The sequence below is a fragment of the Pogona vitticeps genome, chromosome 3, assembly GCF_051106095.1.
Source record: "Pogona vitticeps strain Pit_001003342236 chromosome 3, PviZW2.1, whole genome shotgun sequence".
NCBI classification, from domain to species: Eukaryota; Metazoa; Chordata; class Lepidosauria; order Squamata; family Agamidae; genus Pogona; species Pogona vitticeps.
The window spans coordinates 264,293,476-264,321,068 of NC_135785.1; the positions used below are offsets into that span (position 1 = coordinate 264,293,476).

Below are 27,593 nucleotides of genomic sequence, written 5' to 3' on the forward strand. Positions count from 1 at the left end.
CCCTGCCACCTTCATGCTCTCATTTGGGATTATAAACTCCCTAGGAATAATATCTGGATGGCACAGGGTTACCTGGGAACACGTGTCCCGCAGCCCCCTATACTGACGGTCAAGTATTCCTACGTCCACCCCTGCTGTCTCAAACAACTGAGAATCTGTTTTTATCAGCAAGCAGCGCTTTACCTCCACAAGAGGACCATTTTCCTCAGCCTGATCAGCAGAGGTAGCTGTTCCAGACTGAGTAGCCATGGCAACAGGCTCCCTCAGTGAGACTGAGCCTTGCTCTTTCTGGACACAGAACACAGCTTTTGGCTTGGTCCCACTAGAATTCTGAGGCACCATTCCTTTTAGCTGCTTTAATTTCTCACACTCTGAGATTAGATGACCCTTTCCCTGACAGAAATAACATTTTCTGGTGTATTTTGATTCTCTCTCATCTTGTTTTGGTTTTCCCTCCAAAATCTGAGGTCTTAGTTTCATGTCTGAGGGCTTCCCTTCACCATGGGCCCCTCCCCCTTGCTGGCTTTTCCCTGGTCCCTGAGAGTACTTGCTGTAGGTTTCTTTGGGTTTACCTACAGATTTCCCCTCACCCAAGGGCTTTCTTATTTGGGAAATAAAATCTGCGATCTCTGCGGCTGCTGCCACAGATTTAGGTTTCCTTTCCCTCACCTGGAATTTCAATTCCCCATGCAGGACTGAATAGAACTGTTCCAGCGCTATCAAATCTTTAAGCTGCTCATAGGTCTCTGTCCCTTCCTGCGATAGCCATTTCTCAAGCAGCCTCACCAATTGGGCCCCCACTTGGGTAAAAGTCTGTTCTGGCTTCTTGGTGAGGGACCTGAATCTTTGTCTCAGCTGCTCTGCATTTATCCCATGTCTGGCAAACACCAGTTTTTTAAACTCTGCAAAATCTTTCATCAGTTCCTCAGGCATCTCGGCATAGACCTCAGCCAGGCTACCACTGATTAAAGATCGCATGATGGTCATCTTCTCAGTTTCCCTCACTGAGAAGTCCACAAACGCTCTTTCCACTAAGGAAAAGAACACCTCAGGACAATCTCCCTTGTGGTACACAGGGAATTTCTTCAGGTCAGCTTTAGACAGTTGGCCTCCCTCAGAATCCCTATTATTATTATTGTTCTGGTTCATCAGTTCCAGTTTTCTTAATTCAAACGCCATTCTCTCTCTCTCCAATCTTTCCTCCCTCTCCATTCTCTCTATTTCAAATTGCCGCTGTTTCTCTCTTTCCCTTTCTTCTCTTTCCCTTTCCTCCATTTCGAATTGCCTCATCCTCAGTTCATGCTGTTGGGCTATGAGCAATTTTCTAAGTTCTGGGTTCTGCTCTCCTGTGCTGTCACCCTGCACTGAGCCAAATTCATCCTCAGAACCTTGGTCAATCTGGGGGTCTTTCACTTCACTCATTTCGGCCATCTGGCTTCGAGTCAAGGGCATAATCCCCCCTCAGAACAGGCTGCTTTAAAAAGTCAAGCCTCAAAATAAAACGACCACTTTTTTCCTTTTGCCTCAGAACCAGCTCTCCCTAGAGATTGCTGCTGTTCTTCAGCACTAACTTGCAACAGTATCGAGTCAGAGCCTACCCCCCTCTGCTGGGCCTCTCAGCTGGCAAGCTAGCTCACTGTTACTATGCAGTTTTGCCTCAGCTTTTTCCCGCCAAAACTAGGCTGCCTCAGAGCACCTTAGTCTAAGTCTCCCCAGTTGGCACGTTCTTCTACTAGCGCACCTCCCCGTGAGGTACACCTAGAAGATTACCTACGCGCCTCAGACTGTCCCTGACTAGACCCCCCTTGCTCTGGGCACACTTGCCAAGGCTTTGCTGGACCACTGGACAACTGGACCAGTCGTATCCCACACGCTGGACACCAATCAATGTGACAAACCCAGACCTACTGGGATATGTCACACAGTTACACTAAGCTGCCACCAACCATTCCCTTTAAGAAGTCACACAGACCAGGGATGGATTTTCAAACAAATAAGGAATAAGGTTTATTTAAATACACACATGGAAAAATAAAACGATCAGGTGAATAAAATAAAGTAACGTGGCTTATTCTCACTCATCCATACATACAGTTTGGTTCACACAGAACCCTTAACTTGAAGCACAGACCCTGAACCTATCAGTTCTGGCTAACCAACAGACACCTGAACCTATCAGGTTGGTACTCTGACACACAGAAGTACCCTGTCTGACACACAGACTCCCACAACAGCTTCTTCTTCCCAGCTGCTGCTTCGTCACATCCCAGTGTCTCTCCAGCATCTCTCAGTATCTTCCTCTTCACCACACAGGCATCACATATTTATACAGTACAGCCCCTCCTCCTGATGTCCCGCCTTCCACTCCCCATAGGATGGAACTTTCCCTCCAAACCCATGACAGACAGGTAACATCAGTGCTGTATGTAACAGTCCTATGCACACACCCCTCTCGCCTGCGCATAGAGGATATGCACCACCCCTGGCCTGTATCGGATGACGGAATCAAACAGCTTGCTCTATATAACTCCGGTCATACATGAACAATGATGATGAAGGTGGGGATCTACCCTAACAAGGGCTCGTTTCTACTTCACACACTGTGCATTTAGGAGCTCCAAACATTTGGCAAACATTGCTAACTCCTGTGAAGTTAGTTAGCTAGTATGTCCCTTATGTTACCAGCCCTGGCATAAATTCACAGTCAGAGTGGGAATCAAACTTCTGGGACTTCTGAGTTTGCAGCTGATTCACTTTAGCAGCTTCCATTTTAATCAGGGCAATGTAATAAAACGGTTGAGACTATGAAACTCAAAGAGATATTGCCCCTGCTTCAAAAATATAGTTATTAACTGTTCCTAACGGTCAGAGCAGTATGACAATGGGACCAGTGACCTGGGGAGGTGCTGAGTGCTCCAACCCTGGAGGCATTCAAGAGAAATTTAGAGAACCACTTGGCAGATGCACTTTGATTTGGATTCCTGCCTCGAGCAGGGGGTTGGACTTCATGGCGTTGCAGCTTCACTATTCTATGATTTCTATGATTCCACTGGGTGTACAGGACAACACTTCCTATTTCCACCCCCTCTCCCGTTACCACTGCCCATGGTGGCATTTTAGATGTTACACTCCTTGGGTGCAAAGGGGCCACATAAACAAATAAGTACAAGCACAACAGAAACCATTTTATGATATCTTCCTGCATAAATCATTTATTTATTTATTTATTTATTTATTTATTTATTTATTTATTTATTTATTTATTTATTTATTTATTCATTCATTCATTCATTCATTCATTCATTCATTCATTCATTCATTCATTCATTCATTCATTCAATTTATATCCCGGCCATCTAGTATATTGTACCACTCTGGGCGGCTATATATAACTGTATAGCATGCTGTTTCCCAAGGCCAGGTTCCACTGTCCAAAATCCTTTTAAATTTTTATGCTGGTGTAATGTAATCCACATAAATCTTGGTGACAAATTGCTGTGGTTAAGAAGTTATCGCACGTACTTGCTGTTGTTGCCAAGTCACACAATTCAATGCTCAGCAGCAAATGCCTACACTGCCTACTTAATTTATGGCCACTGGCTGCCAAAATCTTATATAAAGGTAGGTAGGTAGGTAGGTAGGTAGGTAGGTAGGTAGGTAGGTAGGTAGGTAGGTAGGTAGGTAGGTAGGTAGGTAGGTAGGTAGGTAGGTAGGTAGGTAGGTAGGTAGGTAGGAAGGAAGGAAGGAAGGAAGGAAGGAAGGAAGGAAGGAAGGAAGGAAGGAAGGAAGGAAGGAAGGAAGGAATGAGATGATGATGGGTGGAAGGCAGGAAGGAAGGCAGGAAGGCAGGCAGGAAGGGAGGGAGGGAGGGAGGGAGTATGCACAAGGAGGAGGGCCTCATGCATAACTCTGGAATTGGACAGCTTTAGGGGAAAAGACCATCACTCCTCCCTAATCCCACTGAAGAAAGAGGACATGAAAGAAAATTTAACATTGCTGTTAGTCGTTTCCTTTCTGTCTGCAAGCCTCAGATGCAAGGCTCTTCCATTCTCAACCCATGGAAGCCCTTAGATGTGCAGGTCTCTGAGAGAGAGAGGTGCACGGAGGAGGGAGAGACATGCTACTCAGCCCCATATTCTCGCTTCTGAGTGATGGCCCTGAGGCCCTCCCGTTTGTAAAGGGCCAAGAGAACTGTTCAGGGCTGCCTGTTCAGCCCAGCGGATCTCTGCACCTCTGTCCTCTGATAGAGATCACTACAAGAGCGAAAGGTATTTTTCTTTGCCTGAAAAGAAGAAAAGGAATACGGCCTGGGAGGCTAACCAGAGAGCTGAACTGGCCCTGCTGGATGGTCAGCTCAGGTATCCCCTGGGCAGATGGGGCTGTTTATAGTGATAACAAGGATGCGCTTTGTGGACGGATGTCTCCAGAGCGCCTGCAAGCCTGAGTCAACACAGCCACTCCATCTGGAAGCCCTCGGCGGAAACTTGATTGATTAGCATCACAGCACAAACCATCAGAACAATCTTACTCGGGCTTACCATTCCCAGGTAACTTCCTACTCAGTTCTATGATGGCTAATTTTAAAGAAGCACAGCTTAAAACTGCATGGTCAATTCAGGAGACTGCGCCCATACCTTCCAATCTGCCATCTTGGTGGCTTACTGACCACAGAAGTCTCCTTCTAGGTCAGCAGCACGCCTTGTGCTTTGCAATCCAAAGGTTCTGGGTTCAACTCCCGACATACCCACGGCAGGACCAGCAAAGCCTCTTGGGTGAGAACCCCTAAATTCAGAGGCTGTGGAGTCAAGATGGGCCAGTCTTTTCTTATTCCAGCACCATGGGCTGTTATTCATAAAAGCAGACGGTCTAAAAAAGCCTGGGCCATCAGCGCCCAGGGTCAGGGCAGGTCAACATCCGTCCAATAGTAGGATAGAGGCAATCTGAGTTTAAGGGCAAAAGATCCCAAACAGAGGGCAAGTCAGTCAGGAGAGAGCGATCCAAAGGCAGAGGCCCCGGCTGTCCATGGTCAACTGCGCCTGGCAGAGCAGGAGCCACAAAAGCCAGGCCAGGCTGGAGTCGGCAGTAGCAGGAGATGCTGTTTGCAGCAGCCTTCCTTGCCTCCTCCTCAAAAGGGAACCCACCATCCTCTGTCTTAGTACCCCAGGGCCTTCAGGAGCGGCCTGCTCCATGGCCTTTCTCCAGTCCAGGAGCCTCTCGGCAGATTCCCCTGGCAGGGACATGATGCGTTAGCCACACTGGGAACCCTTTTCAGGTATCTCTAATAAAAGAGATCTCTTGAGCAGCGTGCACTCAGCTTCCTGGGTGGTGGGGATGTAAAAGCATGCTGCCTTATCTGGGATTCCCTGTCAATATGCCACTTTAAAGCAAAAGCTGTACCGACAAGGTATAAACCTCATAGGTACCTACTGTAGTATCAGATTTTTGTCTCCGTCAACACAGTTCATATTCTTATGGTGCCTTATAGAAACTATATGTTGGTACAGTGGTGCCTCGCATAACGAGCGCATCATTTAACGACGAATCCGCATAGCGATCGATTTTTTTAGATCGCTAATGCGATCGCATTGCAATGTTTTAATGGGTAAAACATTGCACTGCGATGAGCGGTAAGCGTTTCGCTTGCCGATTTTTGCGCTGCAATGTTTTTTTGAACAGCTGATCGGCAGTTCCAAAATGGCCGCCGGGTGCCCAAAATGGCCGCTTCAAGTGTTTTCACACCCTGCCCTCGCTTACCGAGGGCGCAAAAATGGCGACGCTATGGAGGAACTTTGATGAACGGTGAGTTTGGGCCCCATAGAAATGCATTAAACGAAGTTTAATGTGTTCCTATGGCTTTTTCCGTTCCGTTTAGCGATGTTTCCTCATAGCGACGATTAATCTGGAACGGATTAACGTCGCTATGTGGGGCACCACTGTATTTTTATGTTTGCAAGCATGCATACACACATGCAGACCCAAATACACAGTAGAATCTCAGGAATATCATTTTCACTGTATGGGTTTTCATTCATACACGGAGACGGCAAAGATCCTTATATGCCTATAAACTTTTACCATGGCTTAGTGAAGACAGCAGCATCTCGGTTTAATTTTGTTTTAAACATTTACAACATTTTCAAGACTTATGCACATATTCACATGGAAGAAGCCTCCTGCTTTTTGTCCAAAAAACACACAACACATACACATGTTTTATTAGTTCCTGTTAAAAACACAATATAGACAAAATGAGAACTAATAATTACATTATAAACACATAAATTAGATGTGGTCCAAACAAAATGTAAACACAAGCGACTTCTTTTCTTCTTAGAAACAGGATTGTTCAATGCATCAGTGAGACAGACTATCCTGTGTAATATTCTGGTATTTTCTTCGACTTTAAATTTACAAAGGTACACTTTTTTCCCCATCCTCCACCTTCATAAAAAAGCAAGTTCTCCGTTTTGTCATTTGAAACCTGTAAGAGTCCATATCTAGGAATTATGTATTCTGCACTCAAGGTCGGGCGGGGGGGGGTTGGAGGGGGGTTTGGAGGTGGTGTTGATGCTACTCATACTGTCCCTTCAAACTACCACTCACCTCTCCGAGGTTCACATTTCCACAAGAAGTAAAGGAAACTTTCTGTAAGCACCCTTTCCCAGAGGCTCCCCTCCTGCCCACAACTCCCATTCTGTTTGCTCTGCCCCAAAGCCCACCCCAGAGAGACAACCGGCCTCCTATCCCTGCTCAGGCCCCCCCCCCCCCAATTTTGGCCGATGCTTTTCTTTGTCTTACACTCACAGGTCGCCTTTCTCCTGACAAGGGAACTCAGTCCTATCCCAACTTCGCCATCAGACTTTCTAAGTACTTTGAAAGCTCCTGACCAGTTTTGAAAAGCTATAATGGCAAGCAAGGAATGCGAAAGAATTTGTTTTTTGTGGAAGTTGCCTAATCCAGAAACAGCCAATTTTAGAAACATATCGTGAATTGTTATGTATTACCGCTTTGACTGGATTTTTAGTAAAAAAAAAAATTGGTTTTTTCCCCCAGTTTTGTATTTTCCATTTCTGAGAACGCATTTTAAAAAAAAAACCCACATTTCTATTCTTATTGTTCTTAGCTCTAAAATTGTCTTTTAGTGATATAAGTAAGATGCCTCTTTCCTCACTCTTTTTAGCTTTACATATTATCTTTTAATGATGTTAATCACTGCTGTATACTCATTGTTTTCAACTTTAAATATTGTCTTTCAATGCCGTAAGCTGCCTTGGGTCCCTTTAACAACCTCCTTTTCTGGGGCGAGGAGAAAGGTGGGGTAAAAACATTTTGAATGAAACAAACAAACAAACAATAATTGGCATAAGGCATCAGGGGGGCTCCAAGCAGAGAAACGTGTAGCAAATCAGAATCACTCTTAGAAAGCCCCAGCCAGCCAGCACAGCCATGCTGGTTGGTGAAAGGATTCTGGGAAGTGAAGTGCTACACCTGAGTATACCAGGTCACGGGATGCTCTTGGGGGGGGGGCACCTGCAGGGCTCTCTCCCATGGCGCTTGAAGACCAAACAGGCACCTGTGGGGAGTGGCACTCCCTCAAATGCCCAGGTTCCAAGGTGATTAGCCATCCTCAACATCTTGACTTTAGACGGGAAGTGCCTGTTCGTTCAGAACGGTGGGTTCAGAATGGTGCTCCTACAAGCTCCTACATATGGCACTCACTGCAGCATTCACGTCATCTTCAAGGGTAGCCCCAAGAAGAATTCATTGCAGCCGTCTACAAGGGAAGTCACCTGGTGCATGAACCACTGTGTCCATCCCCAGGAATGGCTGCAACCGGCAGACCAACAGAAGCTGGCCCCAAGCCGTCTGAAAGCGGTGTGTGCCAGTGAGTTCACCTGTTGGCCTCCAAAGGCAGAGATGAACCTAGAAGGAGGCCCAAGCTACACACCCGATCCTTTGGGGATTGTTCAGTCTCAACCATCTACCAGAACAGGCTGCCTACCCAGCTCGTGGACGGGGTAAACGCTAAAACATAGAACTTGGCGTGTTTTGTCAGGATTCGCTTTTGGTTAACTGGCTCCCATTTAGCCCTTTCATCACCTGGAGATTGTTCCCACCCCTGTAGGCCTCCATTCGACTCTAACAACAAGGAGAAACGGAGTTGGTGCCATCAAAGTATCAGCAGGACCCAACGGCACGACCAGACCTCACTCGAGTGGTCTTTGTACAAAGGACACAAGGGATCGAACAGGGTCCTGAAGTGCTTGGCTGCTTGACAGCCATCCAAGAGAACCTCTCCCTTCCGCTCTCGCTCTTTGCCACTGACTCTGCATGGTCAAGCGGAGCAGCCGGCACGCACTGCCTACAACTCTCATTCCAGACCACCACTTCAATAAGATCTCAGAAGCCGCTCAGAGATCTTGGAGGATCTACAAGGTTGTACTCCCTCAACTCTTTCCTGAAGCAATGGAATCTACTGGGTGACCACCCTGTTTTGATCCCAAATCCCAGATTGAAATGGGTCTAGAATCATCTATTTCCTCCTTGAACATCCAAAGCTTGTCCAACTGCCACTCTCTCCAGGAACTCGCCCCAGAAAAGGAGGTTGTTAAAGGGATGGTAGTTCTCACATACCGCTGGATATTGAAGTTATTTCCGGCAGAGGGCCCAGCACGACCTCTGTCAAGGTGGACGTTGCCACCTCCAGGCCCAATAAGCCCTGTAACACCACCAGGACCATCTCAGCCAACTCACCGCTGTTAGTTTTATGAGCCACAAGCTGGCAAGGGTAGAACTTCCATGGCGTGGGGGTGTCAAGATTCAGGTATCCAGTCCTCGTCACCAGCTGCAAAAACTGAAATTGATTCCAAGCAGCCTAACGAGGGACCACGCTGGATGCCTGCTCTGATGCCGACACGGACGCAGCCTCAAGTCTCCAACGGACAAAGGCAACCTCCTTCTCAAAGGGCAGCACAAATCTGTCCTGACAAGCGAGAACGGGTTCTCCTCCTAACCTCTCTGAGCTGGGTCCCAACACACTCTTTGGAGACAGCTCTGCTGGGCGAACGCTTGAGGTTGTCCTTGAGGGAGCAAAATATGACTTCTTTGTACCCTCAATTGCTGCAATTACAAGCACCACGTAACGAGGCTGTCACTCGTATTTGATCCTACTTGCTCCTTGACTTAAACCACTCTAATGGTTGACCGGCCTTGTTTCCCTGCCTGCAGATCTTCCGTAAGCTATCGCGGGTTCCCCGGTATGAGAGTGGGTTCTTGGTACAATTATGCTGATGGCTTTTCTGTCCCCCAGTTCCACAACAACGCTACACATTTTGGAAGAAGAAGAAGAAAACACCCAAGAGCTTTGCAGGATTCCCTGAGATTTCTGTCTCTAAGGACGGGACATCTTAACCAGTCCTCTGTCCCTGAAATGGAGTTCTCCTACTCTTTACTCACCCTTCACAGAAAAAGGGCTGGTGCATGGCCAGGGGACGGTAGAGAGTTACGTCTCTCAGCCTGAAATCACTCTCTCTCTCTCTTGCTCTCTCTCTCTAGGAAAACCCACATCCAGGGTATGAACTGCCAGATATACTGGGCCAGCGATGTACTGTGATAGCCTTACTGATTGCATTAAGTGGACACATGGGCCTGAACAAACTCTGTAAAGGTAGCCTAAGTGTGAATGCTGGAGCCCACCCCCCCAGAGAGGGAGTCCTAGAATTCTCCAGTCCAGCTTTCAAGGTCGTTTTGGCCCATCTGGATCAGGCTCACTGCTGGGCAGGGAGCAGACCCGTATAAAAACCAGAGTAACAAAACAGCAAATCAAAAATCATAAAGTGAAGCAAAGATAAAATTACAATGCAATAAATACCATTAAAAGCGTAAAAAAGAGATAAAAACATGGAGCATGGCAGTATGATAGATGTTATATTATCGGGCACTATTGCAGAAAGGCGTTGTTTGTTCAGGGAAGGCCTGTCCAAATAGCCAGGTTTTTAGTAGCTTTTTGAAGGTGCCCAGGGAAGGGGGGGGCCAGGGGGACTTCGGGCGGAAGAGAGTGGCATCGTTGTGGGGCTCCCGCCGAGAAGGCCCGATTTCTAGTGGCTGTTTTCTGGGCCTCTCTCGGGATCAGAACTCTCAGCCGCCCTGCCCTGCGACGATCTTATAGGGCGGGAAGACCTAGCTAGAAGGAGGCGCTCAGCCAGATATCGAGGTCCCAAACCATTTAGGGCCTTATAGGTTAGTGATACCATTACCTTGAAACTGGTACAGAAGCCAAGAGGAAGCCAGCGTAAGGCGGCCAAGTATTTTCTAACCCCACTCAGAAGTCTGGCTGCCGCCTTCTGGACCTGTTGCAGTCTCCGCAGCAGTCCCAAAGGCAGCCCCACGTAGAGGCCATTACAGTAGTCTAATCTCAAGACAAGCAGCGCATGAACCAGCATGGTGAGGGACCTGGTCTCAAGGTAGGGGCACAGCTGGGCGATCCACTAGACCCCCCCCAAAAAAGGCTGCCAGGGCAACCAAGATCTCAAAAGATGGGAGAAGAAGAAAATATGTTTCCAGACACCGATCCCACCTTTCCCTGACTTAGTGCGTCTAAACTCCAGGCAGACCTCTCTATGCCCCCATGGGCTCTCACCCCAACCTGGAGTTCCCCCCAAGCAAATACTATTAATTGCAAGATTCCAAAGTCCTGCAGAATCAAACCATTTGAACATGTGCGATTTGTTTAAACACCCTCTACAGTCATACAAAGTAAAGTAGACCTCCACCTCCAAACAGTGCTGTAGTGGCTTAAGAACAGCCTCCTAAATTTGAACTTCCTGTGCATTAAATACCAAGTCATAAAGTTTAAGAACCACAGAGTTCACCCATGCATGCCCTTCCTCTTTCCGCTTGAGGGTAGTTGTTGCTTAGACTTCTAAAGACACAGGTGGGCGCACAGAAGAGCCAACGGGAGGAAAGCAGCCCAGCACAGGTGAAATGCTCAGAAAGACCCATTCAGATGCTGCTGGACAGTAAGTCCTGCTAGACCCAGGAGAGCCAAGAGATGGGGAGAGGAGATGCATTCCAGCAACATCTGGAGACAGATTTTACTTTCTTGGGCTCCATGACCACTGCAGATGGTGACAGCAGCCATGAAATTAAAAGACACCCGCGACGACAAACCTAGACAACATCTTAAAAAGCAGAGACATCACCTTGCCAGCAAAGGTCCGCATAGTCAAAGCTATGGTTTTTCCAGGACTGTTGTATGGAAGTGAGAGTTGGACCCTAAAGAAGGCTGACCGCCGAAGAATTGATGCTTTTGAATTGTGGTGCTGGAAGAGACTCTGGAGGGTGCCCTGGACTGCAAGGAGACCAAACCTATCCGTTCTGAAGGAAATCAACCCTGAGTGCTCATTGGAAGGACAGATCCTGAAGCTGAGGCTCCAATCCTTTGGCCATCTCAAGAGAAGACTCCCTGGAGAAGACCCTGATGTTGGGAAAGTGTGAAGGCAAGAGGAGAGAAGGGGGCAACAGAGAATGAGATGGTTGGACAGGGTCATCGAAGTGACCAACAAGAATTTGACCCGACTCCAGGAGGCAGTGGAAGACAGGAGGGCCTGACGTGCTTGGGTCCATGGGGTCATGAAGAGTTGGACACGACTTAAAGACTAAACAACAACAACATCTGGAGGGTTCCAACGCGCCACCCTCTGTTTCAAGAAGACATGTTTCAAGAGAAGCTTGGGCTGCTCACCACCAGCAAGCTACAGTGGCGCCTCTCTACTCTCCTTCACCAGTGGCAGGAAGTCCCATGTTAGAAGATGGGAGCACATGGACAGAAACACCATGCAAATCATTTCAAGCTCTCTCTCTCTCTCTCTCTTTTTCTCTGGAAGAATGGAATGAAGAAAGCTGGAAGGCCGAACAACCGCAGGGCCTTCAAAGAGCAGAACTTGCATCGACGTTTCAATTAGGGGCATTTTTTAAAATCAGCACATTGGGGCTGAGCAACTTAGCAGCCTCCTGAAATGGCTGAACTTTATGTTTGGGGCACTCGTGATCATCATTAATATATCCCCAGCATGATTTAATCACAACAGATCAATAAAGTGACGGCCACTGTTCAGCTTCTAGACAACCAAATATATTTTTCTGCAGGGTTATTTTACTGTTAATTAAATAAAATACTCTGATCAATCTTTTAAGAATGCTCGTCCACATTTTAACCAAATAAGGCCCGTGGAGCTCTGCTAAATGGCTTCCAAATGGCATCCGCACACAAACACACACGTACTCAAGCACATGCAAAGCACTGACACAAACGCCACAGAGGCAGGGATATCTAAGTGAATGATAAGATAGTTTTATGTCTAAGCCAGGGTTGAAGATGATTAGGCATCTCTGATACCACTGAGGAAACAGCAACCTCGCAGGAAGAATGTCAAATTTTGAATCCCGTCTATACAAACGTTCAGGCTTGCCCATCAGGGTGGATTTAAATTACAATTTTATTTTATTAAAATCACTGATTTTGTTTTATTCACCTGGCTGCTCAGCAATCCCCCAGAGAACCCCTTTTGGAGATGTAAGCAGGAGAGCTCAGGAACAGCTCCAAGACCCACCCCGACACAGCTGCATTTAGTTTCTTCTCTGTTGCTTTTTAAAAATGTTTTCTCATTACTCTAAAACTATCATTCTTGCTTTTCAAACAGGTTTCCTTAAAAGTTTACTTGTGCTACAAGCTGATGAAGTGATTCCCCATTATGCTGTGTCTCAGGTGCACAATAGTTATGTTCTTGTTACTACAAACAGAAAAAAAACACTTAACCCCGAGTAGGTTCTTATTTAGAAATTACTGGGGCAGGGGGAGGAGGAGAAACAGGTCTTTGACAACCCCCCCCCCCAAATGCCTAAGATACCTTTTAAGAGGCATCCTGACCTGGGAGCATCCCCGCGGGCGCCAGAGATCTCAGGGTCCTAGGCAACAGGTATCTCCGGTCTCGTGCAGAGGCATGCTTGTCCCTTGTGATAAAAAAAAAAAAAAAAAAGAACAGACCCTCCCCTCCTTCCTTCCTTTCCGGAGTGAAGGCAGATGACCCAGAGGCTCGCTTGTCTTTGGGCATCTCCGGCTGCAGCTCAGGCCCTTTGCTCCCTCCCCCACCGCGGACCCCCCCCCCCAGACATATGGGGCTTCTATTCAGGCCTCCGATCCCATGAGTTCTGGGTGAGCGACTCCGGGTCGCCTCTGCTTGAAAGAAAGAGCCCAAAGGGCATGTTTGAGTTTGGGCTCAGTGCCTGCAAACCGACCGCCTTCACCCTCTTGACAGGTGGATGAAGAGGAAGCTGGAAACTTGAACTTTCGCCCACAACAAAAGCTTCTGTTCCCTGCCAGCCCGTTAAAAAGGTGGCTTCTCCTCCCCATCGGTTACTGTTAAACAGCTGGGGCAGCTGACACTTGCGGAAAACAAGCCCCCCCCCACCGCTTTGTCCGGATGGCTGCAACCACTGCAACGCCTTTGGCCCCGATCTTAAGGGAAATAAATGGCTTGCCGGCTCCTCATACACCGTCGGACCAAGAGAGTGCCCGCTTTCTGCCCCGTGGCCCGTCCAGGCCCCTGCCTTCAGAAGAGAGAAACTTCTAAGTCAAACTAAATCAACGCCAGGCTCCCGTATTTTTTCATCCCTGCAAGCACTGAAACAGCCCGGTGCTCATTCTAGAGACAGACCAAGTTAAAACTTCTTCTGAAAAGCACAGTTCAATGTTAACGGTTGGGTATCTTCTATATAACTGAGAGTCAGGGTTGAAACACTCTCACGTGGCCAGAAATAACCACCACCCGATTTCTGTTGGAGAAGAGGACACTGTATGAGGGCAGAAGGCTAAGATGCAACCCAGGGTCTCTGGACAACCCTCCTCAACTGCCTTTCCTCCCGATGAGTTGGACTACAACACCTCAAATCCCCCAGGTGGCTACTGGCTGCAGGATCCTGGGAGCTGCAGGTCTAGGAAGGGACACATATACGAGGGCTGAGGCGGCAAAGCAAACTGAAGGCAAAGAGCAGCCAGACTTCTGTTCGCGGCGCCCGCCAGCCTAACTCTACTGGATAAGTTTCCGAGAACGGCTGTAAGTCAAGAAACTGGTGTAAGCACCCCATAGGACACCCTAGTCATCAAACCCAATGTGTGACAGAAAGGCCTACACTGACTTCTTCACTTGCAGCCCTTCACTACTGGACGTTAACACAGATGCGAGCGGTGGGAGAAGAAATACACAACAGATAACTACATTCTGAATAACAGAATAATGCACTTAAGAGGACATTTGATTCTCTTAAAAACAGCAGACAGCATAGTTTACAAGAAGCAAAAAGAGGAGCCAGAGACGTCTGACAGAAGCACAGGGGTAGTCCTCTGTCCATATGCACTTCGGCAGAGATGGGCACCAATTCATTCAGCCTGTTCTGACGAATTTGGTCAGTGGTGCTGGGTGTTCCCTCCCCTCATCTCTCGCCCAGCTGGCCTTCTTACAATTCATCATGCGCCGCCTGAGTCTTTCTTCTTCAGCGGCCGTCCAGACCGGGCAGGAGCACAGACTTCCCTACCCTGCCTCCTCTAGTAGCCACCCACTCAGACAGGGAGGCAGGATGGGGATTCTGCCTGTGCAGCCGTTGAGTGGGCAGCTGCCGGAGGAGGAGAAGGGAAGGGAAAACCATCTCTCATGGAAACATCTTTGACAAAAGGCAACACAAAGCAAGCTGATAACAAAATATTTTTTAAAAAGAGATACAGTGGTGCTCGCTTAACAATTGCCTCACTTAACGAAGAATTCGCTTACCGATGGATTTCTTTTAGGAATTTTCCACATCGTTTACCGATGTTCTCTATGGGGGATTTTCACTCAACGATGTCTGTTTTCACTCCTGTAAAAGTGTCTTAAACTGTTTGGTCCGTCCAATGGCTTTCAATGGAGAATAAAAAAATTCACCAAAAATTAACAAAGATTCAGAACAACACCAAATTAAGTTTGCATAGATTTCAGGAGGTGGGCTAGCGATTGCAAGCATTTAAAACAGGTTTCAAACAGTTTAAGACACTTTTACAGGAGCGAAAAGGGACTTCGCAAACCCATTCAAATGCACTGAGTCGGCTTCAATGCATTTCAATTGGGGAACCGTGTTTCACTCAACAATGTTTCCTATGCCGATTTTCACTGAACGATGGCAATCCGTTCCAATTGGAACGGATTAACCGGTTTTCAATGCATTCCTATGAGAAATGGTGTTTCACTTAATGATGTTTTCACATAACGATTTTTAAATGGAACCAATTAACATCGTTAAGTGAGGCACCACTGTAACTGGTAACCTGTACTGACAACAAAAAGCTGCAGTAAAAGGTGAAGCTCAGCTGATGTAGAATATATGAGATAACCCCCCCAAAAAAAGACTACAACAAGGATGCATTCTCTTACCACTGCTTTTCAACTTGCATGCTAATACCATCCTTAGAGAAGCACTTGCAAATTCAAATGATGCCACTGTGAATGGCGCTTACAAATGATACTCCATATACAGATAATATAGTGCTGTCAATTTTTAGATGATCTGAAAAAGTTACACTACGAAGTCAGCAAAGGTGCAAATAAACAGAAAGAAACTAAGTTTGTGGTAATGAGTAAAAGTAAGAAACGCATTTGAAGATATAAAACAAAAAGGTGCAGTATGCTGGCAAATATAAGTATCTTGCAATCTAGCAGAATGAATGGGAGCATAGCAATGCAACAGAAGTCAGAATAACCATAAGCCTGGATCAGTTTCACTCACACACTCACTCACTCACTCACTCACTCACTCACTCACTCACACACACACACACACACACACACAGAGACAGAGACAGAGAGAGAGAGAGAGATGCAGCAAAAAATAAAAATTAAAAATTTGCCTTGAACATACACAGCACGTCATGGAATTGTAGACTTTAATACAGCCTACAGTGGTGCCTCGCTTGACGAGGATAATCGGTTAGAGTTAGCCCTGATAACCCTCCCTTACTAGTGCGATGTATGCCTTGCCTCTCTGCCAAACAGAGCACTGCGCTAACCAGGGTAAAGTTTCTAATCACTGCTACAGACATAGGGGGCCCCTAAGTAGAGGGCAACGTGATGGCCCATAACAACAACAACAACAACAACAACAACAACAACAACAACAACAACAACAACACAGATGTGGCCTCCCTCCTTCAGAAGCATGGGTTGGGAAAGCAAAGGAGGAGAAGGAGGCCAACAGGCCCAGGCTCACTCAAAAACCATGCCACTTCCTGGAAACAGGGCCAATCCCTGCCGGCTCCCTGCCTGCAGTAACCGTGATGGAAGCCAGACCTGGACTGCACCGTCATGAGGCGCAAAGACGGCTGCTGCCTCAGGGGCCCAGCTCAGAAAAGAGGACACCGTCTTTGGCAACACGCCAGACAACCCAAAAGCAAGGGCCTGTGCTTCGCAGCGCTTGAGAGATCCACCCTTCTTGCTCTGCCAGACACCTCTCAGGCAGACAGAGCAGTGTGTTTGTGCAGGCCCCACAGATCCAGGAATCACAGGGAACGCTGCAAGTGACCCACTGGAGCACAGCTGCACACATCTCTAGGAACAAGCCCAACCTTTCAGACCTTAAGGAGTTGGAGAAAGAGGCCCCGTGAGCACTTGGGAGGACCTGCAGGGTGGCTGAAGCCAGGATGGCAGCCCCACGCCTCTCAAAATGTGGCTCTGCAGGTAAGCTTACTTACACACCTGGTCGCCCTGCTTCTCAGCATGGAGAGCGGGCGGGGGGGGGGAACACTACTGCCTTCGGATGGCATTCAACCCATGTGACATCTCGTGGGCCGGCACCAGTGGCCAGAGGGAGGGAGGAATCCGATTCTAGAGGGGAAATGGCCTCACACTCACCCCAGAGCAGAGACCGGGCACAGCAGGCTCAGGTTCGAGCAAGGACAACACCTGAATCCCAGGAAAAAAAAAAAAGAAGCAAGCCTGCAATCTACTTGTTGTTTATAGCTTGCCCTCACGCTCCCCTCAGAGCCTCTATCTTGAACCCTCTTGTTCCCTAAACCACAACGTCTATAATGTTATGGCCGCGGCTGTGTTTAGGGGGAGAGGTGATCTGTGTACACATGAGGGCAAACACAGGTCTTCTGACACACACACACACACCCATGTATACCTTTCTGAGGACCTCAGCTGTTCAGTCAGACCCCATGACTGGACAAACAGGCCACCACCCTCCCGAAAACAGCGATCCCGCGGGCATCATCACACAGCCTACAGGCTTAATGCAGGACCCTGACTAAGCAGCAGAAGGGGTGCTCACCTGTCCACTTCAGAAACATTGTTGACCCGAGCAGCTTCCAGCAGAGCCTCTTCTGGAAAAGACACAGAGAAGAAGTTGTGGGTTGCTGTTCTGCTGAACCAGAAAGGTGAAGCATGACGAGTTCATAAGGCCAAGGAAAGTCGTATTCAGGTGTCCTGAGAGTCTATGGACATCCTGCACAGAGAGAAGAGGGCGCTGGCTTCACCCCTGCTCCCTCATCACTGTCAACAGATGAGAGCCGCAGTCTGAGGAGGAACAGCCTGCTAACCCTCTGCACTCTCTGCGTGAGCCAGAATCCCGTGTTTCTCATGTTCCGTGGAAAGTCTGTGCAGAAAAGAAACCTCCCCTCTTTTCTGGCAGTCATTCTTGCGCCTTGTGTGACAACAACATAACATTATTTTCACATCAAGGCTGCCCTGGGATTCAAAATGCGCCTTAGAAACACCATACATAAGATAGCAAATTAAAAAATGAACATGGATCTATTCATTAAGGGCAGATCCTTAATTACATGGCTGCTCTCCAGACACTCCCGGCCTCATCCTCCCCTCACACAGCTTTCTGTGGAAAAGACACAGACCTTCGCTGTCCATCCCAGGTACCAAACTCACCCACCACCTCTCCGCCTTTCAAAGTGAAGCCCTCCAGGTCCTCTCCGGAGTGCCATTTTGAGAGAGAGGATTCACGCCAAAGGCTCAAGGATCGCCTCTCGGACATAGCCACAACTACATTGCCAAAAAGAATGACTGCTTTTGTTGTTGCTTTTTTGCAGAATTTGTCATTTTCTTTTCAGAACACATTTCACACCCACTCTAGCCTCCTTGCTGGCCAAAGCTTCACAAGGCCTTTAAAGCAGCAGAGTTGGGGGGTCTTTCGCACCCACCTCACCAGACTGGCTTGCCTTTTCTACCCACCAGCAAAGAGAACCAGAGGCAGACAGAGCGGGCCTTGTGCCACAGCAGGAGATACAGATGTCGTCTTTAAACCACCACCTCCCATGAAGGGGCTGGGCCTTGAACTTAGTGATTTTCCTACCTAGTTTGGCTCTTGTGTTGCAACCGTGGACGTTTCCTAACCTGAAGCAAAAGGAAAACCTGAAAAGATGGCTTTAATGGTATAACAAACAGCAAGGATGATTTCATTATCCGTAAATAATTCATGCTTGCGATATCCACAAAGTCACCCTTTGGAAGTTTTAGAACATGCAAACAGAGCTTCACCAGGTTCCGGAATAAATACTAGATTAATTCATTAAGGAACCCTTCTGACCAGGTACCACTTGTAAAGACCCAGCCTGATTAACAGTCTCCATGAACGAGGCAACACCCTGGGAGTCAGTGAGGTGGGATCCCTGGGGCTCTCTGGAAGAGCGCACAAGGCTATCAAGGAAAGGGCAACAGTGGACCTGAAGCGAGGGCTCGGTGCCAGGGCCACCGTGGGATAAATGCAGCCCCACAACGCCTGCTGCTCCCTCTGAGGAAGGAGGCAGGAGGACTGGAGGAGGCTCGTTCGCAAGCTGGGACCCAGGTCAAAGGAGCACTGGAGCAGCATCAGAAGCCCCTGCCTTGCCCAGGGAGAGGCTGAGGAAAACGGGATAGGCCTTTTATGGAAGAGCCTCCAGCGGTCCCCTGGAAAGATTCTCAGGCAAGGAGGGAAAGCCTTCGCTTAAAACCTACCGCTGGGCACAACCCAGGAATGGGGGAGGATGGCAGGCCCTTGGATGCATAGAAAGGGAAGTGTAGCAAGAACCATCCCAAGGCAGAGCGTCTTCGAGACAGCCAAAGGTGTCACTTAGCAAATCTTAGAAAAGTTGGAGCTTTGGATTCCAATTCTGGGGCCTGGGGCCATGTGGGCTGGGGGATTTGGGGACTTGTAGTCTAAAACAATAACCTCCTCAATTCTGCCACTGAGAACAGGGGTGAGTCAGCAGTGAAGGAGAGCCAACGGAGACGAGCTTGTGATTCTCACACGGCTTGAATAGTATAGAGCCGTGTGGTCCAGTCAGCCACAAGACCGGGTCCAGAAAGGATTGGGGCCACCCAGTCGGATTCATCCACTACCCTCTGCCTGCCATAGCCGAGGGGAGGCCAACCCACGATGTACAAAAAGAAGAAGCGGCAGAGGACATGTTAGAGAAGCAGCATCTTCCCCCAATAGCTGAGGAAATGTTACAGCATCTCACGGCGGCTGGGCAACCAAGTGGCCTGGATGCCAGGAAGAAGATGAAACTGGTCACACTTGTTCCACAGCTCCTGAGAAAAAGATGGCTTGTTAACAGGAAAAGCCCCTCCCGTTTCAACCCCGGGAAAAGACTCTGCACCTACGTCAGGAGTTTGGGAAACTGTGACCCTGGGATCCTCCCTTTCCAATCCCTCCTCAAGCCGACCAAGACTGTTCTGGCTCGTCAAGAAAGGCAGGCGCTTACGGACCAAATACCCGCTTTACATGCAGCCCAAACCCTGGGCTTGTGGTATGGCTGCTTTCTGGGTTCCTAAGATCAAAAGCCCCTTAAGCATAGGGAACAGGGGGGCTCAACCCTGGGTCACCCGCGTATTTTTGGACTGCAGCTCCCAGACGCCTTCGTCGCCAGCTGTGCTGGCCTGGGTTTCTGGAAGTTGCAGCCCAAGAACACCTGGGTGACCCAAGGGTTCAGTATCCCTGACCTCTATGCCACTGATCGGCTGCCCCTCCAGCTCTCCGGTTGCCAACTTCTCCTACACGCTTTTGCTCCAAAACTGTAACAGCCCCCCCAAAGGCCAAAGAAAGCCATCAGAAATCTCTTTCAGGTTTGGAAGCAAAGCAGGTCCCCCCCCCTTTACAGTCACCCACAGACCCAAAGAGGAACGGCCAGTCCTATGCAGCCTCACTGAGGACTAGCGGCTTGCGGAGCGGCAGGAGGAAGACAGGAAAGACATTCTGCGGTCACCTTTGGAGACGTGGCCCTTGCTGTAGCAAAGCGCCAGCCCGGCGGCTGCAGCGGCCGCAGCAGAGACGGTGAAGGCGGGCATCCTGGCGGTCCGGCTCCGGTGCTGCCGGTGGCTCCGCCGCTGGCGGCCGGCGTGCTCCGGGTTGGGCCACAGGCGCAGCCTGCTGGGCTCCTTGGGGATGGCCGGGGTGGCGGGGACCGGTTTCCCTTCCCGGCAGGGCAGCCTGGGCAGCCACCCGCCGCCGCCTTCGGGGCCCAGGGAGGCCAGCTGGGGCAGGGGCCCCTTGGAGCCCGCCAAGCTACCAGGGGCCGCCCCAGGGCTCCGCCTGCCGGCCGCGCCGGGCTCCTGCCGATCCACTTCCGCCCGGCTCGGCGGCGGCGACCATCGCCCGTTCTCGCCGCGCCCCCTGGAGGCCGCGCGCCGGCGTTGCAGCGGCGCATGACGCACGGCCACGCCCACCGCCGACGACGACTGGGAAGGCAGCCCTGGCTCGCGGCGACCCCTAGCGGTCTCCTCTCGGAACGGCACCTCTTCGCGCCCGGCTAAGAAGGACCCGGCGGAGGCCGCACACGAGGCCTCGGCCTCTCGCCGGCCGAACTCCCGCGCCGCGGCTCCGCGTATCGCCGGCGGGCACCTGGCTCCGGCCCCGAGCAGGCGCGCCAGACCGGACGGCAGCGGCCTGGTCATGAGGGAGGCCAGCATCTCGGGCCCCGGCTCCCACGGAGCTCCTTCAGTCGCCTGGGAAACCAAGATGGCGGAAACCCAGGGCGCCTCCGCGCTGAGAGGGACGTGCGCCTCACGCCGGGCGGCGCTGCGCGAGGGCACTCCTGGGAGCTGTAGTCTCGAGCGGCCCGAGACCCCGCCCTCCTCCGCCTCGGCCGCCGGAGGGGAGAGACTACCATCCCCAGGGGCGCCCGGGGGCGCATGCGTTAACAAAGAGCAAGTGCGTCACGGGAAATGTAGTCACGCGGCCCTAAGGAGGGGTGTGGGTGGGTGAAGCCGGCGAGGCTCTTTTCGATGGAGGCGGGGCCTCGTCGTGCGCGGGGGGCGGGGCGAGGCGAGAAGCGCCCGGCGATGGCGCGAGTTCGAGACTCGCCGGCGGAAAGGGACCTTGGGAGGCCCGGGCACCTCGGGAAAAATTGACCTGGGTATCGAGATGGGCTCTTAAAAACACATCGACGTTTAAATACATAGATCTCTCTTAAATACACATGTGCCTACACAGACCTACATATGTACATACCTACCTGCCTATTGTATGTATGTATGTATGTATGTATGCATGTATGCATGTATGTGTATATATATATACACACCTACACATGCAAACAAACACACAAATAGTATGTGTGTTTAACACAGTATATGCACAACATGAGTGACTTGCAGGACTGGAATATTGTGGCAAGAACAATAAAATAGGGTTGTATTCAAGGCAGAACTTATTACTACCTTGGTAGGCACAGCATTCAATTGACATTGTGTGTGCGTTTGCACGCAACTCAGCAGAGCTTTGAGGAGTCGACTCTCCCTGATTCAATGGGCCTCTTGTTGGAGATTGGCCCCCTTACAGGGTGCTTCGGGTAGGAGTGGCTGGCTGGGAGGGACCTTTCCGGTCTGGGGTGATTGGCAATCTCTCCAGCACTAGCCTCTTTGTTCCTTCCCTGCCTCTGAATTCGAAGAGAGCTCCCTCTTCTGAGTTCTTTCTTTGTGGTCTGCAAGCAGCCTTCTTTGGCAAGCTGGCTGGTGAGGCCTGTTGCTGGAAGTCAGTCCTATTTTCCAGTTTGCTGTTGATCTGTAACTAAATAAAAGTTTTTTCTTCTTTCTCATGTCTCACAGTGAGTTGTTGAGACTGTGCCAGTTGATGAGATGAAGGCGGTGCACTAAATTGGGGGACTTGAAGCTGTTCTGCTCAGTGAATCCCTTGCACTTCGGCTGCGCAGCTGGAGGGATTTAACCAACATTCAAAGTTTTGCAACAAGGCAGTGCTGGATTGGGACCCGTAAGGTCCAGTTCAAGAGCTCACCAAGCCATGAAGCTCGTCAGGCGACCTCGTCCCAGTCACCCTTTTTGTCAGCCTGACCTACCTGATGGGGCTGTTGTGAGGGAGAACTGGAGAAGAGGAGAGCTCTATACACTGCCTTTAGTTCATAGCAGAAAAAGTATGAATGTAGAGGTAACAATCTATATGTTATTATCTTCCATATTCAAGAGAGAAAAGTGGAGGCTTGCCAAAGACTCCCCAGACATTTTGTGGTGAACTGGAAGCCTCTCACCTGACAGCTTGTGGGTTGAGTTACTATCTAAGGAAGATATTTTGGAGACACTCTGCACACGATCAAAGGCACCCTCTACATCATGATCCAGGACTAAGCCTCAATGGGTTTTGCAGCCATGGCCTGTGATTCGTGGGAGCTTATTCAGCAGGAAGGACCCCCCATCTCTATTGCTCATAGGTACCAGCTCAAGCAGACAGCGCAGGCTTGCCTGAACTAACGAGCAGCCCAGATCATTACATTCCAGACCAGGAGGGACCGCTGTTGGCATGGCAGTAGCTGACTGGGAAGCCAGAGAAATACGCAAGCAAAGGAGAAGCCGTGTCTCTTCCCTGAAGGACAGGTGAGGCTTGTCCAAGAGGCAGGGCTGTGCTGGAAGGAGAGGGGGAGCGATCACGGTACGGCCGCTGGTGCTGCTGCCCCTTAAAATTCAGAGGAGCCCTGCCTGCAGGAGCTGAGTCATCTCTGGCAGTGACTTAGTGCCATCTCCTGAGAGACAAAGCCAAGCCAAGGAGATGAGGAGGCAAAGAAGAAAGCTGTGGGGGCAGGGCTGGCATGTGGGGGGGGGGAGGAACTGTTTGCCTACCTGTGTGCCCAACCGTGAGTTGCCAATTTTACTCTCAATTTTGTTAATGCAGAAGCGCTGTGCTGCCTGATGCTCCTCATAACTGAAACCAGGCACATAAATATAACTTAGGAAACTTGCTGTGTTGGATCACAAAGCCCAGCATCCTCAGCCAATCTGGTCCTGTCCAGAGGCCCTGCTGGCTGGTGCATTCCAGAACTGTAGTCCCCCAAAGTCACTGGGTGCCCACAATCTCTTCGTAATACTTAATCCCCTTTGATCAGTCTATAAACAAAAGGCGTACTCCTGCCTTGTTCTGACCTCTGAAATCTGCATAACCCTCCAGGATCCGAAGCAGGCTAGCTCCTGGCCAGGCCTTAGATTCCCTTTTGAGGCATCCTTGTTACACAAAAGGTAAGATGACCATTCTTTATTAGTGCCCTGTCAGCAACATGTGGTGAAGTGTCTTTTCCAGAAACAGGAGATCAGGCGAAGGTGTGAACTGGTCTGTTTATAAGTTGATCTTGTCCCTAGCAGCTCACATTCCCATACCCTCACAGAAACACTGAAGAATCCAGAAACTAGTTTTTTTTAATTTCCTATTTGCCAAGTCCTCCACAGGAAGATTGATGTTATTCAGTGTGGTGTCGTGGATAGGGTGACACACTTAAGATCCCAGAGGCCTGGGTTCGAATCCCGACTCAGCCATGGAAACTTACCAGGGTGGGTGGTTGAGGAGCTGCTCAAGCCAAGCCGGTCCTTAAACATCTCACTTACCTTGAAAGCCCTCTTAGGGTTTCCATCCTCTAACACAGTTGACTCTCTGTTGGTGGGCAGTCAAGCTGGCGCAGCCCTCTCTGTGTTGGACCATCAGCTTCTTTTTGCTCTTGTTTCTCAAAAGAGATTTATGGAACACCAGGATTTGCTTTTTCGTCCCGAGAAAAGCCAGTTGAATAATGGCTCAGCCTCCCCCTTCCTTGGTGTTTTGTTTTCTGGGCTCCAAAGAACAAGGAGTGCCAAATATATATCCCGACCGCAATCGATAAAATGAAAGCTGAGAAACTCTGATTTCTGGAAAAGGCATCATTAGCTTTCATCCGGGAGAAGCCACACTGAGCATGAAGCTGATCATGGGCACCCTCCTGTCCTTAATGGCCCGCTTGCTGTTTGAAGCTGCCTCCTGCGGTGGCCCTCACGCCTGTGCCGGCGACAGGATCCTGATCTCCCGCTTCTCTTTTCGTCTTTTTCTGTGGGTGGGTTTCTGTGCTCCAAGATCAGTGAGATGTTCAAGGAGTGCTTTTACCTGTTCCACTCCCCCCTGGTGAGTTTCCACGGCTGATCAGGGATTCGAATCCGGTTCTCCAGAATCCTAGTCTCTCCCTCTGTCCACTACACCATGCTGGGGATCCTGATGATGATGAATCAAACCCCCAACCACTGGCTCTGCAGCCGGAGACCTAAAACCACCGAGCTATCCAGCCGGCTTTTTATACCATTTTTTTCTATATGTCTTTTAATACATTACTGTACCTCGTTCTGTGGTGCAACATCAGAATTAGCCGCTAGAGGGAGCCAGAGGGTGTGTTGTTGCATTTTGTGTGCCTTTGGTACTGACTCACATCTCACAACAGGTCCAGAATAATGGCTGCAAGGGAATAATGAGCCCCTTTTAAGAGGCATCCTTTCGAACTCTGGCCCTAGGCGCAGCGGGTGTCTGCATGGGGTGACCTGAAACGAACTCCTTGGGTTTTTTGCCCCATCCATGTTCAGAAAAAGAGAGAGCATTGTGAGATATTATTACTAGCTGGAACACCCTCTCTTTTTTTGGAGAAACTGGTGGTGCTTTCACTCTTAGCAGTGTTTCAGTGTTTCTTGATTCCATCTTTCTCGTAGCTGCCGAATAGCCCAGTGGTTTAGGTCTCTGGCTGCGAAGCGAGAGGTTGGGAGTTCGATTCCCCCACTGGGCCTCCTTGACAGGGGCTGGACGTGATGATCCATAGGTTCCCGTGCAGCTCTAGCATTCTATGATGATGATTAAAAGACAGAGGCTTCTGCCACGGTAATGAGTGTCCAGATGTGAAACTGCTTGGAAGCCTTAAGGATGCCTGGAGGACTGCTGCATTTTCAAAACGGGGATTGAGAGGCTGTGAGGTGTGGCCAGAGCAGTTGGTCGTGTTTAAAAATGTTGTGTTCAACATTTATTTGACAAACAAAATGCAACATTAGTGACCAATGCATAGACGATATAATAAACATCATGTAAATAAAGGATGAAAAAAGTTGAAGCTGAGGCCATCCTCCTTTGGGCACCTCCTGAGCAGGCAGGATTCTCTGGAAAAGACCACCAGGCTGGGAAAAGTCGAGAGCAGCAGGAAAAGAGGAAGACCCCAATACAAGATGGATTGACTCCCTCAAGGAAGCCACGGGCTTGAATCTACGAGAGCTGAGCAGAGCTATTGAGGACGGGACGTTTTGGAGAGGGCTCCTTCCTAGGGTTGCCATAAGTCAGAGGTGACTCAGTGGCACGTGGCAACAACAAGAGAAATGTGCTGGGTCACGCTGGCCCCTCCCTCGCCATTTCTCTCTCTTCCCAGCCCACCTGGCAGGCTTGGGGTGAAGAAGACACCTTGCCAGGTTGAACGGAGAAGCCAGGCCCGACGCCCCAAACGCGCTGGAGAAAGAACATATTAAAAAACCAGACAGCAACATTTCTGTGCGGTTTGCAAACCCATCACGCAGGCTCATAAAACCGAGCTCATACATAGAAGTTTGATTTTTGGATTTCAGCTCCTAGATTCTCTCTCTCTCTCTCTCTCTCTCTCTCTCTCTCTCTCTCTCTCTCTCTCTCTCTCTCTCTCTCTCTCTCTCACACACACACACACACACACACACACACACACACACACACACACACACACACACACACACACACACACACACACACACACACACACCTCACAGGAGGCGGGCACAGACAGACTGGCACGGGGTGGGCATCCTCTTTGCTTGCCTGCCTGCAAGGTAAGAGAGAGGGGGAGAGAAAGAGACGGAGAGAGGGAGAGCGTCTCCAGCAACTTCAGGCGTGACTCATCTCTGCAGCTTTGGAAGCCGAGAGAGAAAGAGAGAGAGAGAGAAAGAGAGAGAGAGAGAGAGGCAGGCAGGCAGGCAGGCAGGCAGCTCTGTTGATGCCTTTGCCCATCTGCCGGTGTTTACAGGGCTGTGTGGAAACTCAGGCGCTGTTTCTCCCCCTTCGCCTCCCACACATGCCTGAGCCAGGGAAACAAATAATGACAAAGAGGATCGGCCTGCTGGCTCCATCTCTCCCTCCTTCGGGCAGGCGGGCAGGACCACCTGATTCTCACCTCCCAGGCCAGAAGTCCCTCGCAAGCCGCAAGCACCCCTGGCAGAACCCCCTTTCCTCCTGCCTGCCAAACAAGGCAGAAGCCACTTTGGTGGTAGGGAAGGAAAGAAAGTCAAGAGGACCGCCGTGGCTGGCCACCGGACTGCCGTCCTGACCTATGCCTCCTGCAGCCTGCCGTATCGGCGAAAGAGAAGGAATCTGGAAAGCTGCCTTATGCAGAGGCTGACCCTTCGGGTCGGTCGGGGCCAGCACGGCCAGCTCTGACGGGCAGCAACCGCAGATCTCCAGGAGGTCGCCTGGCATGTTTTTCCAGGAGACACTTAGGAGATCGGGCCTGGCCGTCTCTTGGCGTGAAGCAGATGTCCACCGACCTGTGGCAGTCCCCCTCCGAGGATGGAGGGGCAGCTTCGTGTCACGCTGCAGGCAAAAGCCCCTGGGAGGAGCAGTGACCAGGAGAGTTGCTGCCGGTCAGTGCAGGCAGCACTGAGTGAGAGTGACCGGCGGTCTGGCTTAGAGTAAGGCTGCTGGCTGTGTTCCTCTTGGAGACGCAGCTGAGAGGTAGAAAAGTGCCTGGTTCATATCTCCCTCCCTCTCTCTGTCTCTTTCTTTCTCTTTCTCTCTCCAGTGTCTCCAAGCAGGCTGGAAAAATCAGACCCGTCTGACCCCAGAGAGTCGTTGCTGCTGCTCAGTGTTGAAAATAATGAGCGAGAGGGACTCACAGAGACTTCTTCCTAGCACCACTGAGCATGTGCCGAGCGTGATTCCTGTTGGATGAGTCTCGTCAATGCTCCCACCATTCAGGGCAGAGATTGGAAATAATGATTTGCAAGGGTTTTTTTTTTTTTGTTTTGTTACTACTGTAGTTAATGTAGCTGGTATTTGCAACATTGCTTTCCGGGCGATAACATGGGAGTTACTCGGGTAGAAAAAGTAACAAGGAGTTGCTTTCAAAAGTGAATATCGAGGTCATTTTTCGAAGCAGATTAAAAGGAATTTTCAGGGCCTTGTGTCTTTCTCTTTGCCATCCTAAATGACGAGGGAAAAACTCTTTGGTGTCGTGTTTACATTTCCGAGGTGCTGTACCAGAACTGGCCACGACAAGGTACCAG

The 27,593-nt window shown here is 49.8% G+C and overlaps 1 protein-coding gene across 2 annotated transcripts in view; it reads right to left on the reverse strand.

The window, feature by feature from the left end:
• CLPB (ClpB family mitochondrial disaggregase) overlaps positions 1-21,054 on the reverse strand; it is a 93,050-nt gene extending 71,996 nt beyond the window's left edge. The window contains exons 1-2 of one of the 2 annotated variants that reach the window (XM_072993393.2): positions 20,282-21,054; positions 17,356-17,407 (exon numbers count right to left, since the gene is read on the reverse strand). In XM_072993393.2, the coding sequence (XP_072849494.2) occupies positions 17,356-17,407; positions 20,282-20,984 (755 nt within the window). In that variant the 5' untranslated portion in view covers positions 20,985-21,054. The remainder of the gene's footprint in view (positions 1-17,355; positions 17,408-20,281) is intronic. The other variant, XM_078390559.1, reaches the window with a different exon arrangement.
• Between the last annotated feature and the right edge of the window lie 6,539 nt (positions 21,055-27,593).